At 39.2% G+C, this 22491-nt stretch overlaps 1 protein-coding gene across 7 annotated transcripts in view; it reads left to right on the top strand.

Annotated features, from left to right (window-relative positions):
• Positions 1–22491, top strand: part of THADA (THADA armadillo repeat containing) — a 443253-nt gene that overhangs the window by 243648 nt on the left and 177114 nt on the right. For 6 of the 7 annotated variants that reach the window (XM_021001257.2, XM_021001256.2, XM_021001255.2 and 3 more), the window contains one exon: positions 1882–2050. In XM_021001257.2, coding sequence (XP_020856916.1) covers positions 1882–2050 — 169 coding nt within the window. Of the gene's footprint in view, positions 1–1881; positions 2051–3780; positions 3978–22491 lie in introns of those variants that run through there. The other variant, XM_021001262.2, reaches the window with a different exon arrangement.

The following is a 22491-nucleotide window of genomic DNA, read 5'->3' as shown; positions in this document are numbered from 1 at the left end:
CCGTAACCCTGACCATCTGAGATCATTATCTTCCTTCCCACACATGTCAAGGACATATTTGATAAGGCTTAGAAGCCCGACGTCAGGGTAGTGAAATTCAGGGACCTGACATTAGCTCAGCTTTGAAAACATCAAGCAACGAGATCTCCTGTTTGCAAACCATTCTTTGAGATACCAAGGGTAGTCTGTTGGCTCCAAAATGGCCTTTTAAGATTTTGTCACAGCCTTTTGTTCTCCAGCCTTCCCCATTCATGTTGCCTGGACTTGTAATACTGAATTCCTCCTTCTATTCGTGATGACCCCTGGTATATAGTTATGGCAATGATCTCCTAAGGTTGGAGTATTCTCAAAATTCCCTTTGGCCCTCTGTCTTGGCTGTTGACTTTCATGCTTTGTAAAGGTGCTGAGGTGATGCTTGTCCGTAATTTTACAGTTCATTCCTTTAATACGCATGTATTAAGCACCTAGTATGTCGCAGGATCTGAAGATGCAAAGACAAGAGGAAAAAGCAAGGATGACAAAGTGGGCCCTGCCCTCAAGGAACTTACATTCTGCTACATTCACTTTCATAGATCATTTATTTCTAAAATACTTGGGTGTGAGTCTACCCAGAGGCATGGAGGGTGGACAAAAGAGCCTCAAAATCCAGCTTATCACTCTGATGCTTCCATTGTAAACTGTATGGCAGAGGTATTGTTCCCTACTCTCTTACCTGTTACCCAGCTTTGCACTTTCCTCTTGGGTATATACCACATAATGTGGGATCATGTTAGGCCAAAAAACCATAAATTGCTCCCCGTTGCCTACTGAATGCAGGTCAGATTTTTTTTAGCCCTGCATTCAAGGCCTTTCACTTTATGTGGCCCCTCTTTATCTTTTGGGTCTTGTCTTCCCTACTGGTGTGTTCAGTTGGCTCTGAAATCTCCCTTGTGTTTGACTACCTCTGTGATACCGCTCACTCCATTTCCACTACTGGGAATACTTTCCCTGTTCTTCACTTCCTATCTGAATTCCACACCTTTATTTAAATCCTAGCAAGCCTTCAAATCCCAAACTGCAAGGCTCACTCCCTTCTCCTCTCAACTGTAATCCATGCCCTTGAGGTCAAAATGGTTTGGGCTTCACATTCCTGAGTGTGTGGGCTGCATTTATGACACCTGATCTATACTATTTATTTGGTTCTTATACTTTTCTCATTCATATTTTATTCAATTACTTTTGCCTTTGTGTATGTCTTGTCTCCAATCTTGCCACTAGAAGGCCCAGTCTACATCCTGTACTTTTTACTGTATTTCCTTACAGTGACTAGTGCATACTAGCTGATTAGTTAATACTTGGCTTTTGATGGGTATTAGAGTTGCAGCTTACCTATAATGTGCAACCACAAGCTATTCGTTGATAGCTTTTATTCTCTTGATCTCTTTTCTGTGTTTATCACTTGTAATAATAACGGTGGGACATATCTTTGGGTGACAGATTTAGAGCTAGAAAGATAGGCCATCAGGTGCAATCCTCTTATTTTATAGATGAGGAAACTGAGGCTTAGAGATCTTCAATGATTTGTCCAAGGTCATGTACATAGTACATAGTAAATGGGACAGTCAAGATTCAACATCAAATCCAGCACATTTTCCACTGTATCACACTGCTTTAATTTAAATAATGAATACAGAGTCCTCAATAATACTCACAGATATGGAAATGACACATTTTATAAAGTGCCAGTACTGTAGTAGGTGTGGTACCAAGCAGGAAAATAGATGCGCCCTAGCCCTGGGCATGCCCAGCGCAATCCAGTGAAGCTAAAGACACAGACACCATGGGTGTGCAGTGGGTGTGGAAGTGATTGATGAATAACAGTGCATTTTTCTTCTTTTTTAGGTGTGGTCATTCTGCTGTCTACCGTTCCAGGGAAATGGCAGCCCGGGCCTTGGTCCCATTTGTCATGATTGACCAGATCCCAAATACTATTCAGTCTCTGTTGTCTGAACTACCCAACTGCACAGACCTGTGTATCCGGCATAACCATGTCCATGGGATGCTTTTGCAAGTAAGTAATAGACCCATAGTATCTTATTTATAGAACTTGCCATGGAATAAGCTAGGCTAAAATACATCCATCTTCCTTATTTCTCCAGTAAAACTGATGCACAATCCATCCCATTTCAGCCACTGTTGATGACTATTTGTCCTACCAGCCTTAGTTACTCTAAGCAAGAAATTATGGCACTTCTTTTATTAAACATTGGGAACAGATAAAGGAAATATTATCATTGAAAAGCTGCAGATTTATGTGCTGCACAGACCAGAAAGGCCAACAAAAACAGATTCTTGTTATCGGGAAATAATTCTTCTCCTTTCTTTACAAAACTCTGGTATGCTTATACCTAGGATGCCATGTGCCAGTGTTGCTTCCACACCTCAGGAAAGACTTAACAGTATTGGCAAAAGCCCCAAAACAGGCAGTTGAAATGTCCCCTTTTGTGAAGGGAATGTTAATGTGGGTATAGACTGACAAGGTTAGAACTCTGTACTGTGAAAAGAAGTTTACAGGAGACATGACTAAAATCCATGAAGTCATGAAGGGGAAAGAGAGGACAAATCAGAGTTTGTTAGAGTTGGATGGCACCTTAAGTGAAGTACAACTCCTTCGTTTTATAGATGAATTTCTTCACCCAGAGGTAGAGTGATTTACATTGTCACACATGACAGAGCTGGATGTGGAACCCAGGGCTCCTCATGCCTAGTCCACACTTGCCGGATCACAGAATGTTAGACTAACGGACACTCAAGCAAGATAAGTTTAGGATAAAATAAGGGAACTACTACCTTAAACACTTATGGTCCTTGTTATCCTCAGATGATGATAGAAACTGAAAATATAGATGCAAAAGCAGTTTAAGTAAATTAATGAATGACCAATCCATTGTGAGTTACTGGGGGAAAGTAGGTTGTTTGGAGTACATTCCCAGCCTTCATCGTTGACGTATCAGACCAATTGCTCATTGGTATTCTTATCAAAGATAAATTCTGGGATGCAGAGGTCATCAGATGGCTTCTATTCTGTTCTTAAAGCTTTTGACTTCATAAAGAAATCTTATGGTTGTCAAAGTGCATGCATTTTCTACTTTTCTTCTTTTGTCTCACATCGACTAAGTCAGTCTCTTTCCCACCTCCATTGTTCTGACTTTCATTTCTCTTACTATTTAGTGATCTGGAACATGTTCTCATATGGCATTTATGGTTTTTTAAAATATTTTTGCATATAATTATTTCATTACCTTTGACTACTTATTTATTAGAGAATGGTTCTTGGTATCATCCATTTCTGACATCTCCTCAGATCCTTTCAGGTTGCCCATGTGTATTCATTTTTACGTTTCTTTTGGCCTAGCCTGACATTCTAATTTATTGAACTCATAACTGAACAAGTTCTCTTCTTTCCATCAGATAGACATGTTTGTAGAGCATTCAGGGTAGCTTCCTGTTAGATGTAAAACTGTGAGGATCATTCCTAGGATGAGAATTTGGCCCAAGGAATTTCAACTTCTTTTACACATCTGGGAGAGTTTACCCTGAGGCAATAAGCCATAATACACACACACACACAGATGTAAAAATTAAACTTGTATTTTCCTATTGCCTTCTCTATGGCAAAAAAAAAATTTTTTTTTGAATGTGTGTCAGACCATTTATGTCTTTTATTTACCAGTTCTAAGAGAATCAAATGGGCAGTTAACAGACTTGACATCAATTGCATTATTTTTGCTCTTCTTGTAGGGTTGGGCTGAGCAATCTTAAGTGAGAAGAGTTGACTGTTCACAAGGCCTTGGTATTCAACCACACTGTTACAGTGGCTTAAACCCTTCCCATCCCCCAGTTCTCTTTCTCCTGACATCTCATTGCTTAGGGTATGTTCATAAATCAGAGGAGTTTGAGGCTTGGAAGATGACTGTGGAAACTTGAATTTCTTTTAGTAATACAAATAAAAATAACTTTACAGTATGTATGCTGGATTCTTGCTATAACACTCTCTTCCTAGTCCAGGCCTCTCACTGTGTTTTAGGTGAGTCTACTAGGGACTTCTCTCTGAAATTGCCTCTGATTTGTTGATGTTTTTGCTGTTCAGTTGTTTTTCAGTCACGTTTGACTCTTTGTGACCCCATCTGGGGTTTCCTTGGCAAAGCTACTGGAATGGTTTGCTGTTTTCTTCTCCAGCTTATTTAACATATGTGGACACTGAAGCGAATGGGATTCACACTGTCTTTATTTTGTATGCTTAGTGATTTGCATATAATCTTCGCCCATTAGATTGTGAGCTTCTTGAGGGCAGGGACTGTTTTTACCTTTTTTGAGTATCCCCAACAAAAATGCCTGCCACATAATAAGCACTTAAGGAATGCTTATTGGCTTGGTCTGTGCTATAACATGATCCTTCTGGTAATGAATTTTCCCTGGGCGAGATCTGAGATGAACCCATGTTAAACAGAATTATATTTTACACTTGGATAGGTTGTGGTGGTGGTCCAGTGTGAAGTTTTTTCTCCTATAACTTTTAAGCATTTCCATTTTTTCTGACTCCACTAGTTCTTACTGCTTCCCTGTTCTCATCCTGATTTTTCAGTCAGGATATTGAGGGAGAGAACGGGAATAACATTCAAAGTACCAGTAGTTCACTCTTGTGACTTTTCTGCCTTTTAGGGAGAAAAGGAATTCTCGTTAGTGCTGATTACAGAGAGGACTTTGAAACTATAAAATATAGGTCATGTGATGGGAATGGAATGATGGCACAGATCCTAGAGAAGATGAGGGCATCCTGGATGAGGACCTACTCTGCTGAGCTGTGATATGTATTTATGTACATGCATACATATACATACATACACCCTGTATTAGCTATGGGCTTGGAAGGTGGAGGAGGACTAAAAGTCTGCTGTACTTACAGGAAATAGGGGCCAACTCTTTAAGTATTTAATCTGTTGAATGAAGGTGTCTCTCTGCCTAGTTACCCAGCAGGAATCATGGGCACCTGTTATTCAGAATTCTGCCAACATTTTGGAAATGGTCAACAGCAGTGAGGCGTCATAGCTTATAAATCTGTCTCTGTGTTATACATGAATGAATCCCCATGATTTGATAAATGGGAAATACAAATGTAAAAACACATTGAAAAGTTAAAAATAACTGAATACATATGAGGTAATTATTTCTATCATATTATTTTTATTTCTATAAATACTACTCTAGTGCATCATCATGGCATGAAGGTGACCTTGGGTTCTTAAAGGGCTATGCCAGAAGCGCATAAGCTCTGGCAGACTCTTTCACGCTAGAAAAGCTTGGAAATTACAGTTTTTTGTTCAGTTTAAGGGCATTAATATACTAGAGAGGATTGGGAGGAGGTAAGGAAATCTTGATGGTGAAGAGCCTTGAGTCCATGTCATGAGGAACAGATGAAGAACTTGACAAAGTTCACCTGGAAAAGAGAAAACTCAGAAGTATATGATGTCCAGTGTTTAAAAATGGAATTAATTTGAGAGGTAGTGAATTCACCCTGGTTGTAAGTTTTCAAACAGAAGTTCAATATACACCTGTCATATATATAATAATGGATATTCCTGTTGTATATGATTTGGACTAAATTACTACTGAAGTCCCTTCCAACTCCAAAATTCTGTGATTCCATAAATGCCTATTTTCCAGACTATGATATGCAGCTGGCCGGTCGATACATATATATGTACATACATACATACATACACACACACACACATATATACATACACATATATACACACACATATATGTGTGAATATATGTGTGTTGTATATGTGTGTGTGTATGTATATGTATATGTATATGTATATGTATATGTATATGTATATGTATATGTTGGTCATACAGTGAGTGTGGATTGCAAATGATCTGGCCTCAGAATTCAAGAGTAAGAGAAGAAGCCAGATCACCTTTGGAAAATTGTGCAGTGTTTCATCTTGAGATAGGAGTCCATCTTTTAACCGCAATATTCCCATAGTGATATTTCATGATCACAAATTATAAAATATCACAGGATCGTGTTCCTCCCACTTCAGCTCTTCTCCAGGCTAAACATCCTTAGTTCTTGCATCCTCATTTAGCATAGATCCAAGGTACTTTACTGTCCTTTTTTTTTTTTTTGGCTAGGCAGTGGGGTTAAGTGACTTGCCCAGGGTTACACAGCTAGTAAAAGTGTCAAGTGTCTGGTCTGAGACCAGATTTGAACTCAGGTCCTCCTGACTCCAGGGCCAATGCTCTATCCATGGTACTTTACTATCTTGATTACTCTCCTCAGAATAGTCTCCAATGTTATTTTAAAACCATGGCACCCAGAGCTGAACCTAATACTTGAGATGAGGTCTGACAAAGGCAGGATACAATGGTGACACAGTTATCATAGTTAGTACTGTCATTATCAGGAGTAGTTGGCCCCAACTGGAAAAATAAAATAAAATCATAGACAAATGGAAAATACTGTGGTGTGTGCGCATTCAGATGTCACAAGACATGTGATCTTTTTTTTTTGTCCTATTGTTGTTTTTTGTGGGGTAAATCTAAGGGGAGAGGATTTTAAAGTTGGAGCGGGAGGTGAGGAACTTGATTCTCTGATAGAGGAGTTTTTTGTATAGGTTCTGTTTAAGGTCGAATTCAATAGGGACAAATGAGAAATACAGTCTTAAGTACTCCAGAAAAAATTTGAGAAGGGAGAGGATGTTATCTGCTGAGGGGAGAGGAAGATTGGAAGAGACCTAGTGAAGAAGGTAACAGCTGACGTCAGACTTGAAGGAAGAAAAGGATTTACATGGCCAAGATGCTAGGAGAGTCCATCTAGGAGTAGGGAGCAGCCCCTGCTAATGCACGGATGGGGAAGACAGCAGTATATTCCTTTCCCATACAAAGTTACCTTTGAAGTTAGGTCTCCACACCTGCCAAGGCTGAGTTCAATGTGGAAAAGAACAAGAATCTCACCAGGAGGGATATTCATAGCCGGCTATGTAAATAGAAAACTGTTAGTTTTTAAGAAGCAGGCAATCCTTTTCTAACCAGAATAACAAATTCTTTAACAGAACATTTTCTTGAGTTACACATTCTGACTTCCATGAAAAATGTTTACACAAATAAATCAAACTCTAGAGTACTTCTAAAGTAGTATACCTTAAAAACAAGAAATGTGCTTATCTCTTAATTTTCTGGGAATGTAGAAAACAGACTCAAATTGTAGGACATGCAAAAAAATAAGAACATGTGGGATTTTTTTAAACATTAAAAAAAGTTTCATAATTGCACCATTGAAATTGAAGCAACACACTTTAGAAAAGGTGAGATTATGCAGCAAATTCATGTGAGCTGGTGGTAAATAATGTACAATTTTAGAGAAAGGCTTATTAAGTGCCATGGACATTACCTCATTTTATGACAACACTGGCAAGGTTATGATGCCTTTTAAGTAGATTAGCAGTTTGTTTTTATTGCCAAAACTCTTCATGTTGGGGATTTATATTACTAGGTTACTTATTGCTCAGGAGGAAGGAATCATATTTGAATTCAAAAGAAGTCTTTTGCATTGAATAAAAGGTTTGCCAGCAATTATGAGGAAAGATTCTTTCTGATCCCTCTTCTTTTTCCACATTTTGGTGTCTCTTAGGCACCTTAAAAAAAAATAATAGATACGCACACGCATACATATACTTATGCTCATACATATATTTATACACATGTACATATATATATACACACATATCAGCTTGTACATATTTATGTATAATATGTCCATTTCCAAAATATACCTTACCTCTTTTCTTCTCACTTCTCTCCTTTCTTTTTGATCACATATATCCATTACCATGTCATATCTCTACTAAAGTTCTATTCTTGTGATACCTCATCATGCCATAGAGCAGAGATTTTTAACCTTGGATCTCTGACCTTTAATTAAAAGAATAGGATGTCCCAAAAGTCTTAGGTAGTTTTAAGCTTTAATAGCTATAAAGGCTAATAATTAAGGCTATTAATAGCTTCAATGAAGGCTATTAAACTGCACTAAGTTTAATAGCTGTTAAAGCTTAAAACTGCCTAAGACTTTTGGGACACCCTCTATTTTGATAGTTGTAGTTCATTATAAACAGTTTCCATTGTAATCCTATGTATTTTAGTTTAGGCATTTAAAAACGTTATTCTGAGAAGAAGTCCATCAGCTTCATCAGACTGCCAAAGGGATGGCACAAAAAATGTTAAAATGGCACACAAAAAAGTTGTACAAAAAATGTTAAAATGGCACACAAAAAAGTTAAGGACACCAAGTATGGAGGGTCTCAAAGGCAATGCCAGAATTATACAGACTGTAGTAGTTTCAACCAAGCTAGAAAAGATTTAGGTTCTGGGGATAGTTTTTGCATTTGTTTTTTAGAGAAATAACCTAAAAATCTCTTTGCTTTAAAAAAACACAATCAGAGAGAAAGCTGCACAAAGTAAGTACAAAAAGCCTCATCACCAGGAGTTTGGCCACTAGTTGATGATTCTTTTAGCAATTCTTGTGAACCTTAAGTTGGTAACAGAGCATTTCTTAGAGACCAAGCTTATGGCAGAGCCCACAATGGCCACATCTTCTGCCAGGCTCTAGGTAGGTGGTACCCACAGACTATGAATACCATTTAATTATGAAGATAGAAAAGAATCTAAGACCGGGAGTACAGATTGGGAAAAGAACTAGAGAGCAGGCCAGATGCCAGCTGTCAAGATAGAGCAGGGAATCAGAAACAAGATGAAGCAGTCCAGGACTGAGAGTCACAGGTAACACTGGGCAAGGCAAAAGAGAAGATTAGAAAGCAGATAATGCCTCAGCAGTATTGGCAAGAGGAATCATTGAAAAGGAGGTCATGAAACTGAGACCACTTGAACTATGGCAGAACGCAGATGTATGGGACTCCTGAAAGGTGGAAAATAGGCCCAGCTACAGTGGGCCTCTTAGAATCCGCTGTGGCCTTGAGTCATATGTATCTTTCAGTCGTTTTTCAGTTGTGTCTGACTCTTCATAACCCGACTTGGGGTTTTTACTGGTTTGCCATTTCCTTCTCCATCTCATTTTACAGATGAGGAAGCTGAAGTAAACAGGGTTAAGTCACTTGCCTAGGGTAGGTAGGTAGGACTTGCCTAGCTAGTAAGTGTCTGAAGCCAGATTTGAATACAGAAAGATGAATCTTCCTGACTCCAGACCTGGTGCTGTATCCACTGCACCAACTAGCTGCCTGTTTGAGTCATGTGGTCACCCTCACCACTTAATAGTCACATACCTGGTTCTTTCGAGATAACAGAGACCAGACATCAGTAGATAGGAGAGAGGGCACAGTGGTACTAGGCTCATTTCAATGCTGTCTAGTACAACAGGAAAAGGAATTCCAGTAAGAAGCCTGATTACAGGAAACATGCTTTAGAAAAGCAACTGAAAATTGAAGGAGGAAGAAAGATGAGCAAAAAACAACAATAACAACAAACAAATCTAGAAAGCAGGCCAACATAGTTAACACGTACTTTTCAGTGAAGGAAATAGAGACAGAAACCTCAAAGGAGGGTGAAAAATTCTGTGCTCCCTCCTCTGCCCCCTCCATTGTCAATGAAGTAGATCCTAGGACCTCCAGAATGGTTCGAAAGTAGAACTTAAGAAAATAAATTTAAAGAGGTTGAAGAAATAGGAGAAGTCAAGGGGAAAAAAAATAGGACTGTTAAGGAAAAAATTTTTAAAGTACTGAGAAAATTTAGAACAAAAAACAGAGACACTCCCCAAAACAATAGATTCTCTGGGAGAAAAAAGAACAACAGAATTAAAAGATAAAACTGGAGAGGCAGAAGGAAAATTTGTTGAATAAAATCAAAAGATAGGAGTGGAAGAACAAGGGAACGCTATAAACCAAGTATATGAACATGGAGATAGGATGCAAAGAAAAAATCTAAGAATTATAAATCTTTCAGGAAAACATACTATAAGGAAACTCGATTGCCATAGTTCTGAAAATGTTAGAGGAAGCCCGCAAGTATTGGGACCAGATGGCAAAATACAGGTAGATAGAATCCATAAAACTCTACAAAAAGAGGGCCTGTTTAGCTCACCAAAAATGTTATGGTCAAACTTTAGAACTTCAATGTCAAACAAGAAGTATTGCACGCAGCCAAGATAAAACTTAAACATTACAAGGAAAATCAATCCAAATACCTTAGGAATACTCATTTAAGAGAAATCAAAGGAGAAATTGAGATATGATATTTTGAAAAGCCAAAGAGATAAATTAAAGTGGCTAAAAGTCATAGGGGTAGGAAATGAACCTGTGATTTCACTGGTATAGGGAATTTCCTAGCAAGGAAATACAGGTTAGTGCTTTCTTTGCAGGTTAACTGAAAAGATAAATAACTTGGTCCAGAGGTCTCACAGCTAATATGTGTCAGCAATGGGACTTGAATTCAGTGGCTCCAATGCTGTCTATCTACTACACCAAAAAGCTTCTGTAAAATAGTAAAATACAAAATGGATTCCTGTCTTATATCAACTCTTGCCTAGATTACTGCCATGGTGTCCCAACTGGACTCCCTTCTGGCATTTGGCCTGTTTCTCTTCCTCCATCATCTGCTGCTTCTAATCCAACCATTACATAACTGCTCTAGACTAATCTTCTTAAACACAGCACTGAATGTCACTTCACTGATCAAAAATATTTGTTACTCCTAATTACCTGCAAAATGAAACTCAATTTCCCTAGCTTGTCATTTAAGCCCTTCCGTGTTCTGTCACCAGTCTGCCTTTCCGTCATTGTTTCCCACTACCTGTTATGTGTGTTTTCACTGGGACACATCCAATCTCTTTTTCCCAGATTAATGTTCAAGGCAAGAAATTTAAGTGGTTAAATCAACCTGATAATGAGAGTTCTCCAACCCATTAAAGTTGATTGAGTTATCAGCACCAGAAGAAAAACTTAGAAAGCATCAAAGCCTTCTTGAAGCATAACTTTTGGAAATATGGTCTTTTATGGAAAAAAGTCTAGAACAATCGGTTTTAATTAAAATTATGCCTTTCATAGAGCTCATATAATATTATTCTAGTGTTTTGTTAAATGTGCTGTATTCAAGGAGACCCGATGGGTTTTGTTGACCAAATAGGAGAGAAAAATTTCTTTTCTCCAATAACTGATGCTGTTAACCAAACCCTAATATACAAATGTTAAAGGAGAAAATCAGTCAGTGAGCTAGCATTTATTAAGCGCCTTCTATGTGTCTGGCACTATGCTGAGCTCTGGGGATACAAAAAGAGGCAAAAGACGGTTCCTTCCTCCAAGGAGCTCACAGTCTAACAGGGGAGACAACATCACAACTATGTACATTCAATATACACACACATATTTGTGTCAGATAAATGGGAGTAGCCTCAGAGGGAAGGTGCTGAGATTAAAGAGAATTGGGAAAAGCTTCAGATAGTAGGACTTTAGCTGAGACTTGAAGGAAGCCAGGAAAGCTGAGAGGTGGAGATGAAGAGGGAGACCCCCAGGCATGGGAGAAAGCCAGTGAACCCAGAGTCTATAGTTAGAAGTCATATTTGAGAAAGATAGTATGACCATAGCTTTGTCTCCATTCTACACACCTCTGACCCTTTAGAGCAGAGGAGAATTCTCAGCTGGTCATTTTCCCAGACATTTGCCTTGGTTGAGGATGGTAGGAAGCACACAATGGAGGCAGTTGTGAGGGGTAGGGAAGTTGGAGGCTAGAAAGGCCTCATTCTAAGTGAAGCCTTCCTTAGGTTCCTCATTTGTTGTCATTCAAATGGTAATTCAGCAGTTGATCCACCCTTTTCTTCCCACAAAAAGGAAAGGTCCTGGAATCTAGTTGATTTTAGATGCGGAAAGCTTGGGCACTGAATTTTTGCAGCCCATTGTTGATATTATTGAAAACAAAATTTTCCATTTGACAGAATGAATGTGATACTCGTTTTAATATATTAAGTCGTTAATCTAATAACTTTTATTTATGGGCTAGTCATTTATAATGTTCAAAGTCAACAATTCATGTGTGATTCTTTCTAGTTTGAGGTATTTGTTATAAGTGTCTTTTGATGCCACCAACATATTAAAAATTGAGCAAAAGTCTAATGAACAATTTATTATTCCTTCAAGAAGCTTTTCCCCCTCTTCCTTTCCTCCCCCACCCTCACCACATTTGGTCCTATTTGACTACAACTTAATGTTTGCTCAGTTCTTTCTTACAGTTCAGATAGCCAGGTATTCATAGTGAGGAGATGTAGAGAATAGCAAACAAAAAAGTTATTACTTTTTCACGATGGGTGAGAATGCCCAGACAATGGAATAAAAGACATGTTCAAGGGAAATGCGTTTTGGTATTCGGGTGTGCTTGGAAATTAAAAGAAAGTTTAAAAACAAATTAAACTTTGAAAAGAAATGCATAAGTAGATAAAGCAGGTCAACATTTGTTATGTGTAAAAGGCCACGGTATCAGGCATCCCAGGTGTCTATACATATACAAAGAAGTTACAGACCCTATCCCAGTGGGCTTCTAGTCAATATCCCAGTTACTTGCAAGGTAAGTCATTGTTTGCTTATGCAGTTATTAAACACATGTCTTAAGAAGTCCATAGGCCATAGGAGTCAAGAATTGAATATGTAAAAGAAAAGAAACTCAGACGATCTTTCCTATAGGGATAGGAAACCTTTCCTCTGTAGAATTCAAATTAAGCCAATTAGCTTGATGCAATAAAAATAGCACCATTCTATATAGCATGGAAGGATCCAGGGAGAGTTTTTTAAGGACTGGGGAGATGAGGGTGTTCATGGGCAAAAGGGAACCGGTAACTAGGGTGAGACTGGAGATTAGAGGAGAGAAGAGACGATAGTAGGAATAATCTACTTGGGGAGATAGAAAGGGTTGGTGTCAACAGCCTTGTAGAACACAGTGGGGTTCCATTTCAGAGGGATGTATCAAATGTAGAGAAGAGAAGAAGAGGGAGCTCTCGGCAAATGGTCTCAATTTTTTCTGGTTTTGCAGGGTGTGATCACTGACCATTAGTAGAGCAAGGAGACACAGGGTAGAGTAGTAGAGAGTTGTTTTGCCTGACTGCTTGTTTATTTACAAGAGGTTTTTTTTCTTTTTTTCTTTTTCAAGGTAAGGGTAGGGGGAAGGGAGAAAAAAAATGCTTCATAACTGAGAAAAATAAATTTTATTTTTAAAAACAATAGAGGATGAGATTGGAAAGGGAAGAGAACATAGCCAGAATACAGGGGTGATGACCTGAGATAGCACTAAGGAATGGCGAGGTTGGTGGCCATGGGGAGGACAAAAAGAAGATTTAGGAGGTAGAAGACATGGTTGGTTGGTTGCTGGCCTTTGTTCTTGAAGAGGACCAAAGTGACATCACTGTGTTAGAGTCGAGTGACAGTGTGTCCGACTGGGGCTGATCAGACCATTATGAGCTTGGAGTGCTCTACCACAGGTCAGGCACAGATAGTCCACATGAGCATTTGGGGTGGAATCTCTGAATTTGTACATTTCACATTTCTTTTCTTTTCTTTCTTTCTTTCTTTTCTTTTTTTTTTGTTTTTGTTTTTTGCTAGGCAGTGGGGTTAAGTGACTTGCCCAGGGTCACATAGCTAGTAAGTGTCAACTGTCTGAGGCCAGATTTGAACTGAGGTCTTCCTGACTCCAGGGCTGGTGCTCTATCCACTTTGCCATGTAGCTGCCCCTCATGTTTCTTCTGAGCAACTTCAATTCTGCTTTGCTAATAGAGCTCAGCACCTTCTCTGATGAGGGCATGCCATGATGGATAATCCTTTGCCAGTGTCCCTGAAGTCACACAATCAATTCCAAAGTTCTTAAGAAAGAGTGTCCTTGAGAGTGTCCTTGTATTGCTTCTTTGAACCACCATACCTGCTGAGTTCTTTCTCAACAAGAGCCGTTTGTCTTTCATGTCTGCTGGATTTTAGGTTGTCTTTAAGCGTGCACACTTTCCGTGTACTGATGATGAGTGGAATCATTTTTGCAGAAATTTTTGTACATTTTTTTGTGTTTCAACTGCAGGATAGAATCCCCATCTGCCGAGGTAATCAGGCCAGGTTGGGAAAGCAGACGATTTTTAGGGCATCTTTTCTAGCCCCTTCCTCACACCTTGTACCAGGAGGTGAGTAGTGTGATCCTTAAAAGGCTGCTCAGACACGCAGGGGGCTACCAAATATCGCTGCTGTTTCCAGTAAGGAGACCCTATGGCCTGGGTCACCTGTGTGCTGGTTGTTACCATAGCTCCCAGTGTATCTGCACCTGCTGCCTCGTCAGTTGCCTGTTGCCACAGGACTTAGAAATAGGTAAAAATAGTTAAATGGTATGGGTGATGTCTTTTGATTCATGCGTAAATTGGATTTAAGTGAGGTAGAATTGCATGAAGTCATTGGGCTCAGTGTCTCTTCCAGAATCATCACAGTCCAATGGCAGAACAGAGTCAAGATGATTGGTGGTGGCCTGGGGTGCAGTGGATGACCTTGGCATCTTTGATATCTAACCAAGCTCTAAGCACTCCACAGCACCTGCTTCAACTGCCTTCGTGGCCATTGGAACAAATTGTTCTCGTCTGCCCATTCCACCAGGGGAAGTCTTCACATTCTTGGGGTAGACACCTACTAACTCATCGACAGGTTTTAGACCCTTTGGTTACCCTCGACCTGGTTTAGCCTGTCTGCCAAAACAGCTTACTAGGATGTGGCTGCTGGGCATGCTTCAGCTTCTTGGAGCCACAGGTGAGAGGTAGAAGAGGTGGACATCAGAGGTGGACGGTAGCCCTGAAAAGGGCTTGGCAGCCCTCATACCAGAGGTGCTAATCACACTCTACACCCTGGTAGAAGACATAGGGAGAGACAGAAAGAGAAAATCTTATGATCAGATAAAAGAAATCCAGAGTTCTTGAATAAGGAAGTGTTCTAACTTGTAGATGATAGCAAGATCAAGGGTATGACCATCTCCATATGTAGCTAAGGAAGAATGGAAATGTAGGTTATAGGAATGGAGTAGATTGAGGAACAGGAAAATTAGGATATTTTAAATCCCTCAGAATAAGGGTAGGAGTTAAGATAGAGAGGAAGACAGTAAGCCAGGCACTGAGCTTGTTGAGAAAGGAGGAAGAATGTCCTAGTAATCAGTTAGATGGCAACTACTAGGCTCTGGATTGGGCGATAAATTTGGATTGTGAGAACCTCAGCAGAGGAGATATGTCAGAGTGATTACGGTGGAGGGAGATTGTAGAAGTGGTAATAAGGAGTAAGGAATATTCCTATCTCTGCTACCTATGTGACCAGTGAGTCAGAGAGTATGAGTTCAGGGGCATCCAGTGCTGAAAAGGATGGCCAGGGATGTAAGGTGGTATAGAAGGAGTCAGGTCTCAGTGAGTGCCGGATGATAGAAAGAGCACAAGGGTTTGCTAATGATGGATGAGATGTTACAGAGGGCACAGTGAAAGGGGTGGGCACATCTGGAGTGGGTTTTTTTTGGGGGGGAGTATCACTGACTTGGATGGGAATGAGGGAGTGGGCACCTGGAATTGGGGAGGGGAGGTTTTGGGTTGGGTTTTTTTTGTCATCCTCTGGGTCAGTATCACAGGGATAAGGAAAGTAAGAGGGAGTGTGAGTATGCTGACTATCATGGAATGAGTCCAGGCCAAGTAACAGTAAGGTCCGATGATGAAGGCAGGTTATTAGAAGGTGCAGGTTTGAGTTATCTACACTTAGACTCTTAATGTGACCTTTTCCAAGACAACAGATGGAAAGCCTAGGTGACCACATTGGTTTCCCCCCCCCCAAGATATTAAAAGAAGCAGAGAAAGACCTCCTGCATATTGAACAAGTCATCCATGGACAGACATAAGTAAGGACATCACAGGATAAAAGGGCGTGGAGAGATTGTCTGCCATCTGTGTCAGTGAAGGAGTGAGCACATGGGTGACATGCATCATATTAGAGTACATGAGGTGTCAAAGGAATGGTGCAGGGAATAAAGTGCTATAGAAAGTAAAAGAAAGAGGGGAAGAATGCTGTGATCAGAAAAACTGTTAAAGGGAAGTTGTTTACTTGTTTAGTCACATCTGGCTCTTCCTGACCCTGTGGAAAATGCTGCTGGAGTGGTTTGCCATTTCCTTTTCTATTGGATTAAGGCAAACAGGTTAAATGACTTGCCCAAGGTCACACAGCTAGTAAGTGTCTGAGGCTGCATTTCAACTCAGGTCTTCTTGACTCCACGCCTAACACTATCCACTGAGTCATCCAATTGCCTCTGAAAGGGAAGAGGTTCAGTTACAGAAGGTGAAGTTGAGAGTATTATGGGGTTAGGAATAGCATAAACAAAAATATAGAGGAGGAAATAAGCAAGACAAGCAGGGAAGCGGGGGTGTAAAACAAGGAATAGATGTGGACTCAAGAGTACGTCAAAGAAGAGTGGCAGATGTAATCAGAAAGATAGGTTGGGGACAACTTATGGAGAGGCTTGAATGCCAAACTAAGTTTGGTTGTCATCCTGCAAGTGTTGGGGAGTCATTGATGGTCTTGAATGGCTAATGAGTGAGATGAGAATGATGTTTTGTGGCAGATCGTTGCAGATTCGCTGCAGATTGAAGTTCGTGTATAAAAGAGCTGAGACAGCTGTTCACATCACTTGGTGACACCTGGTACTCAGTTTTTAAAGACGTTAGGAAGTAGAGGGAGGGCCGGTCTTGGAGACAAGAAGACTTGAGCTCAAGTCTTGCGTCTGACCCATATCAACTGTGGTGCCATGGGTCAGTCTTGGGGCTTCTCAGGCAACTTTCTTCTACTGTTAGTTCTAGAACAGCTTCCAGTCTGGATGCTGAAGGAAGTTGCCACATTGGAGCTCTATATGTGAATGAAACTACAGGTCTAGACTTAAAGAAGAAAAATCCCCTATATGCTATCCATTCTCATTCTACTAGCTACATAAGCAATGAAGGGCATTTGATCCCTGCTTTCATACTTCCCCATTGATCACATTGAGCTTGGGAAGAGCTAACATTGGCCTTGATTTTATGAATAGGCTTCCAGATTAAGGAATTTGAAAAATGGAAGTTCATCAAAGGAACATGGTGAGGAGTGTGGGTAGGATTTTCCTAACTTGAAGAACCTTCTTCTATACTAAATTTACCTTTCATCTCAGAAAACTGAATTTTCTGCAAATTAAAACACATCTATCAGATTGGCCAACGTGATAGAAAAGGAAAATGACAAGTGCTGGAGGGGGATGTGGGAAAATAAGTACACTAATGTACTGTTGGTAGAGTTGTAAACAGGTCCAACCTTTCTAGAGAAAAATTTTGGAACTACGCCTAAAGGGCTATCAAACTGTCCATGTCCTTTGACCCAGCGATACTGGTAATAGGTCTGTACTTAAAAGAAATCAAAGAAAAGGGAAAAAGTACTTATATGTACAGAAATATGTACAGCACTCTTTTTTCTGGTGGCAAAGAATTGGAAACTGAGGCGATGCTCATCAGCTAGAGAATGGCTGAACAGACTGTAGAAATGATTGTGATGATAAGGAATGATGAGGGGGATGGTTTCAGAAAAACCTTGGAACACTTATATGACTGATGCAGAGTGAAATGAGCAGAACCAAGAGAACATAGTACACAGTAACAACAATATTGTAATGATGATCAACTGTGAAAGATTTAGCTACTATGATCAATATGATGAGTCCAAAGGACTTATGATAAAAATTGTTATTGCCCTCCAAAGAGAGAACTGATGAACTAATTGAAGTATAATTTTTTTCACTTTATTTTTCTTGCTTTTTTTTTCTTTTGCAACATGGCTAAAATGGAAATATGTTTCACATGATTTCACATGTATACTTTATGTCATATTATTTGCCTTCTCTGTGGGTAGAGGAGGGGCTGAAGTTAAGGAACTTGAGAATTTGGAACTCAAAATTAAAAAAAAAAGATAATGTTAAAAATAAATAATAATATATCTTTTTGTTGTTGTGGAAACCATGCCTTTCCTAACTAAAGATAAATTTAGATACTCATTTTAAAATTTTTATTGTTTAGAAGTTATTGTGACCCATCACCTGGTAATTAATAATCCTTATACTTTGGAGAAGATCCCTGAAAGAATCTAGGGTATCTCTGATTGTCTTTTGTGGTGAGAGAGACCGCATATAAAGTATATACTAAAGTCACTCTCCCTGGTACTGACTGAAGAACAAAAACTCTGATTTTGATCAATGAGAATGCAAAATACTTTAAAAAAATTTTTATAGTGTTAATATAGTCAGGCCAATTGGCAGCCGTCAAGAAGGCCTAAGTGAAATCAGGCAATGGGCTTAAGGAAATTTTAAGTAAAAAATTTTAATGAAATAACTCTGCTTCTATTTTGGAAGGCATCTTAGTTTTTCATAAAGTACTTTTCACTGCTTGCCCACTGTGCTTCCAGAATGGACCACCCAATCTCTTGGGAATACAGCACCCTCTTGCCCTAGATGCAGGTGTGATGCAGCTATTTTAATTATTAATGCTGGAGAAATGGCCATGAAAAAAATCATTCCTGACCTAGGAACAAATTGTCCCTAAACAGACCACACAGCAATCTGCAAAGGATTAGGGCAGAATAAGAGGGGAAATATGAGACTCAGAACTGAACATCACAAAGGAAAGAATGTTTTTTTGCAAAAGAGGTGCTATGAATGCTTAAGTAGGTTCACCTTTAAAACCTTGGTTGTTTTTTTGTTTTTTTTCCATTTGCTTTCATGTCCCTGCCATAACCAGCCTCTAATCCACTTGTATAACTCACCAATTGAGACTAACAGCTCCAATACTGCCAGGCCCCAGGGAGCAAAAGCAAAACTGAGAGCATAATCTGTTTTACCTACAGAAACATCTGAAAATAAAAATTTTCCATTTCTTTTTTGTGAAAATGGAATTTTTAGTTGCTGAGGACAGTCATTCATCATTGCTTACTATTTTTGTTGTGGGAGACATGGCCCACTTTCTGGGAGCATGCAACTCACTAAGAATTTGACTCCAGGACATCTGGATTTTAATTTTTAATTAAATAAAAAGTGTTCCCCAAATTCAGACTTTAAGAAAGAGACTGGAAAATGAATTGACTAGCTTGAGAGCATCAGGGGTATATGGTATCATGTTTAGAGTAATTGTAGTAAGAAGAATGGGACTTATTTTGGGTATGTGTATTCAAAAAGTAAGAGCCTATAGAAATTCAATTTAAAGTTTGATCTTGACTAGAAAACATCAGAACATGCAAAAAATAAAGGTTCTTAAAATGATGATGCCATCATCACTCTCAACTTTGTGGAATTACCAAGTAATCCTTCTGTATATTTTTCTTTACCATTTTTTAGAGAAAAGAATAACAGTAAATACTAAGATGGAACCTTAGCTTGTGTTTATACTATGAAGACTAAGATTGAGAAATTTTAAGTTAATAAAAATCAGGAAATTAAAAACTTAAGATGTCTGGAGCAGTGATAACATGGCTGGGCTTCCTTGGTGTTTTTTCCGTGACTCTTGTTGAATAGACATGGAATGAATGCTCTGGAGAATTAATTGGCTTAGTTAAAACATGCACTTGGAAACTGGTTTGGAAGCCTCCTTGGCTCTCAGGAAATTCTGGGGTTGTTTTTTTCCTTCTGACTTTTGCCTGGTTAATTTATCAGCCATTCTGTTATATTTATGCAACTTCTGTGATTAAATAGGAAGGATCACATGACATAAGAATAAATTCAGATAAGCCAAGTGCAAGGTAGCCCTTGGAGCTGAAGTAGCAGAAACTTTATACTATACTAGGATTTTTATAGATCTAGAGTTTGGAAAGTCTTCAGACTCTCTACCTCCCCTCTCCTTTTGTAGATGAAGAAAGTCAGGTCCAGGTGGGTAAAAGTGAATCACCAGGGGCCTAGGGAGCCATTATCAGAGGTGGGATTTGAACCCAGACCTTCTGACTCTGTATGGCCCATGATTTTACCACTATACTATCTCATCTGCTGCCTTCTGCCCTTCATTGTGATTCATCCCTGAACTGGAGAAACTCGTCCAGATGGCTGTCTCAGGCTGCCAGCACTAATAGATGGGTGGATAATGCTAAGGCTTTGTGATCAACCTAACACACATTTACAAAATGCCTTCAATGTTCAAGACACTGTTAAGAGCCCCAAAACTGATCCTAGAAACCTGTCTTTCACATAATGAACTGCAGACATCTGAAGAGGTGACCTTAGGCAAAACTATTAACCTCCATTCTCAGCCCTCCCTCTAATAACTGGGGACTTCCCCACTCACTCAAGCTCCAATTCCATGTATATGGCCTCCAGTCTTCCACCCTGGTGTTCTACATGAAACAATTTCTTTTCGCTTTCTCCCATGAAACCTTACTTGTCCTCCACCCTGTTCCCCCAGGTTCTTTTTCCTCTGCTGGGTTGGGTTGGACACTGGCCTGTGTTTGGCTGAATCAGAGAAGCTGGTTCATTTTTTGTTTCTTACTGGTGCCAGCTGTTTTTAACATTTTGGTGTTGGTCACAGTAGTGCTAGGTGAGAACTGGTTCATTAAATAGATAGGTTAATGATAATATATTAACAGGTCCATAGTACCAAGGAACGTATTGTTACCTGAACAGGGATCTGCTAGAGACACTATCTTACCATAAATCAGGAACTCTCTTCAGAATTTTAGAGATGGGAATCAGTCCAGTGGGGGAGATATTTGGGAGGGAGACCTTTGAACTACACTCAAATAAGGGCATAAAGCAGCTATGTGGCACAGTGGATGGAGTGCCAGGCCTGGATTCAGGAAGACCTAAGTTCAAATCTGCCTTCAGATGCTTATTAGCTGTGTGATCTGGGGCAAGTCACTTAACCTGTTTGCCTCAGTTTTCTCATCTGTAAAATGAACTGGCAAACCACTCCAGTATCTCTACCAGGAAAACCCCAAATGGGGTCACAAAGAGTCAGACATGATTGAAAAATGACTGAACGAAAAATAACATGACATAAATTTCTGCCTTCTCCTATCTATTTTGACTATAAGAGAGTGAACTTGTAACAGCTTTTAAAATATGGTTTTATAACCTTCACTACTGCTTCCCTCAACAGGCATGATTTAGTAGGAAGACCGTGGGATTGGAGCTCAGAGGTCCTGAGTTCTAATCCTGTCTGTGTAATCTTGGGCAAGACACTTGACCTTTCCAGACCTCAATGTCCTCTTTGGTAAAGTAGGACTACATGACCTCTAAAGTCCTTTCTATCTCTGAAGATGCTATGATTTCCTTCATTTTGTGTCTGGCATGTCTGATAGCTGATGGCGACCATGTATATACAACTTGTATAGATTTATGCATGTAGTTGGACACACATTTTGCAAACCTGGTTAGAGACGATCCTTTATTCACTGCAGTGGGTTCATGGTGTGTGATACCTCCATTAAATTTAGTAAGAAGAATTTCCAATGAGGTGGACCATTTAGCATTTTGTGAGAACAGATATTTCCCCCCAAAAGGATTGAGTGGGTGTGTTTTCATGCTGGATCAATTGAATGCCTTTTTAACTTTAATTTTCATGCTCACTAATCTCAGTAAGGGAAATTTCCAGTGGGGGAGGAAGGGAACATTAACATTTGGGGAATCCTGGCATTTCTAAAAAGGGGAGCTTAGATGGTTTATGTGGATATTTTTTTCATACCAGAAGCTTAATACGGTTTTGTTGTGACTTTGAAGATCTCTAAGTGCCAGAAATTCTATCAGCTTTACTAATCTTCAAAGAGATTAGTGTAATTAACATTTTAAAACTGCTAGTTGACATTTTTTCCTTATTCACCATTTAAACCTTAATCCTTTGGAGGGAGGCTCTCTTTATTTTTTGTAAACTGCAAAACAGGTTTTGCTTATGAGGAATCATTTATTTATTTTTGCTAGGGTTTTTTTTTTTGGTAAACTGAAAGACAGTTTTGCTTATCATATTGAGTCTGTTTTATAGCATATAGATTTGATGCTTTCTTCCAGATTTTAGGATGTATAAAACATTATTTCTTCTGTATTTCTAGAGTGCAATTTCAGGTCAATTAAAAATTGATTTTATCCAGATAGGTGAGACATCCTATTTGTCAAATTAGGAAGATGTGGATTTTCTTGTTTGTTTTTTGGTTTCGTTTTATTGATAGTTTAATTCTACTAGTTTTCTCTATTATTCTTTTTGTTAAATGACTTTAATTTCTGATCATGCCCCATTCCTTCCCCTACCTAAGGAGCTATCCCTTTTAAAACAGAGTGAAAAACAAAAATAAAAAATTCAGTTAAGAAACACCAGCTAACACATCATTCATGTGAAATATTCCATACCCGTAGCCTCCCATTCTCTGCAAGAGGAGAAGGTGCATTTTCTTAAGTCTTCTCCTGGACCAAGCTTAG

The sequence above is a fragment of the Phascolarctos cinereus genome, unplaced genomic scaffold (assembly GCF_003287225.1).
Source record: "Phascolarctos cinereus isolate Bilbo 61053 unplaced genomic scaffold, phaCin_HiC Scaffold_2;HRSCAF=192, whole genome shotgun sequence".
Taxonomy (NCBI): Eukaryota; Metazoa; Chordata; class Mammalia; order Diprotodontia; family Phascolarctidae; genus Phascolarctos; species Phascolarctos cinereus.
The sequence above is the reverse complement of the archived record's forward strand: the minus strand, read 5'-3'. Positions and strand labels throughout refer to the sequence as shown.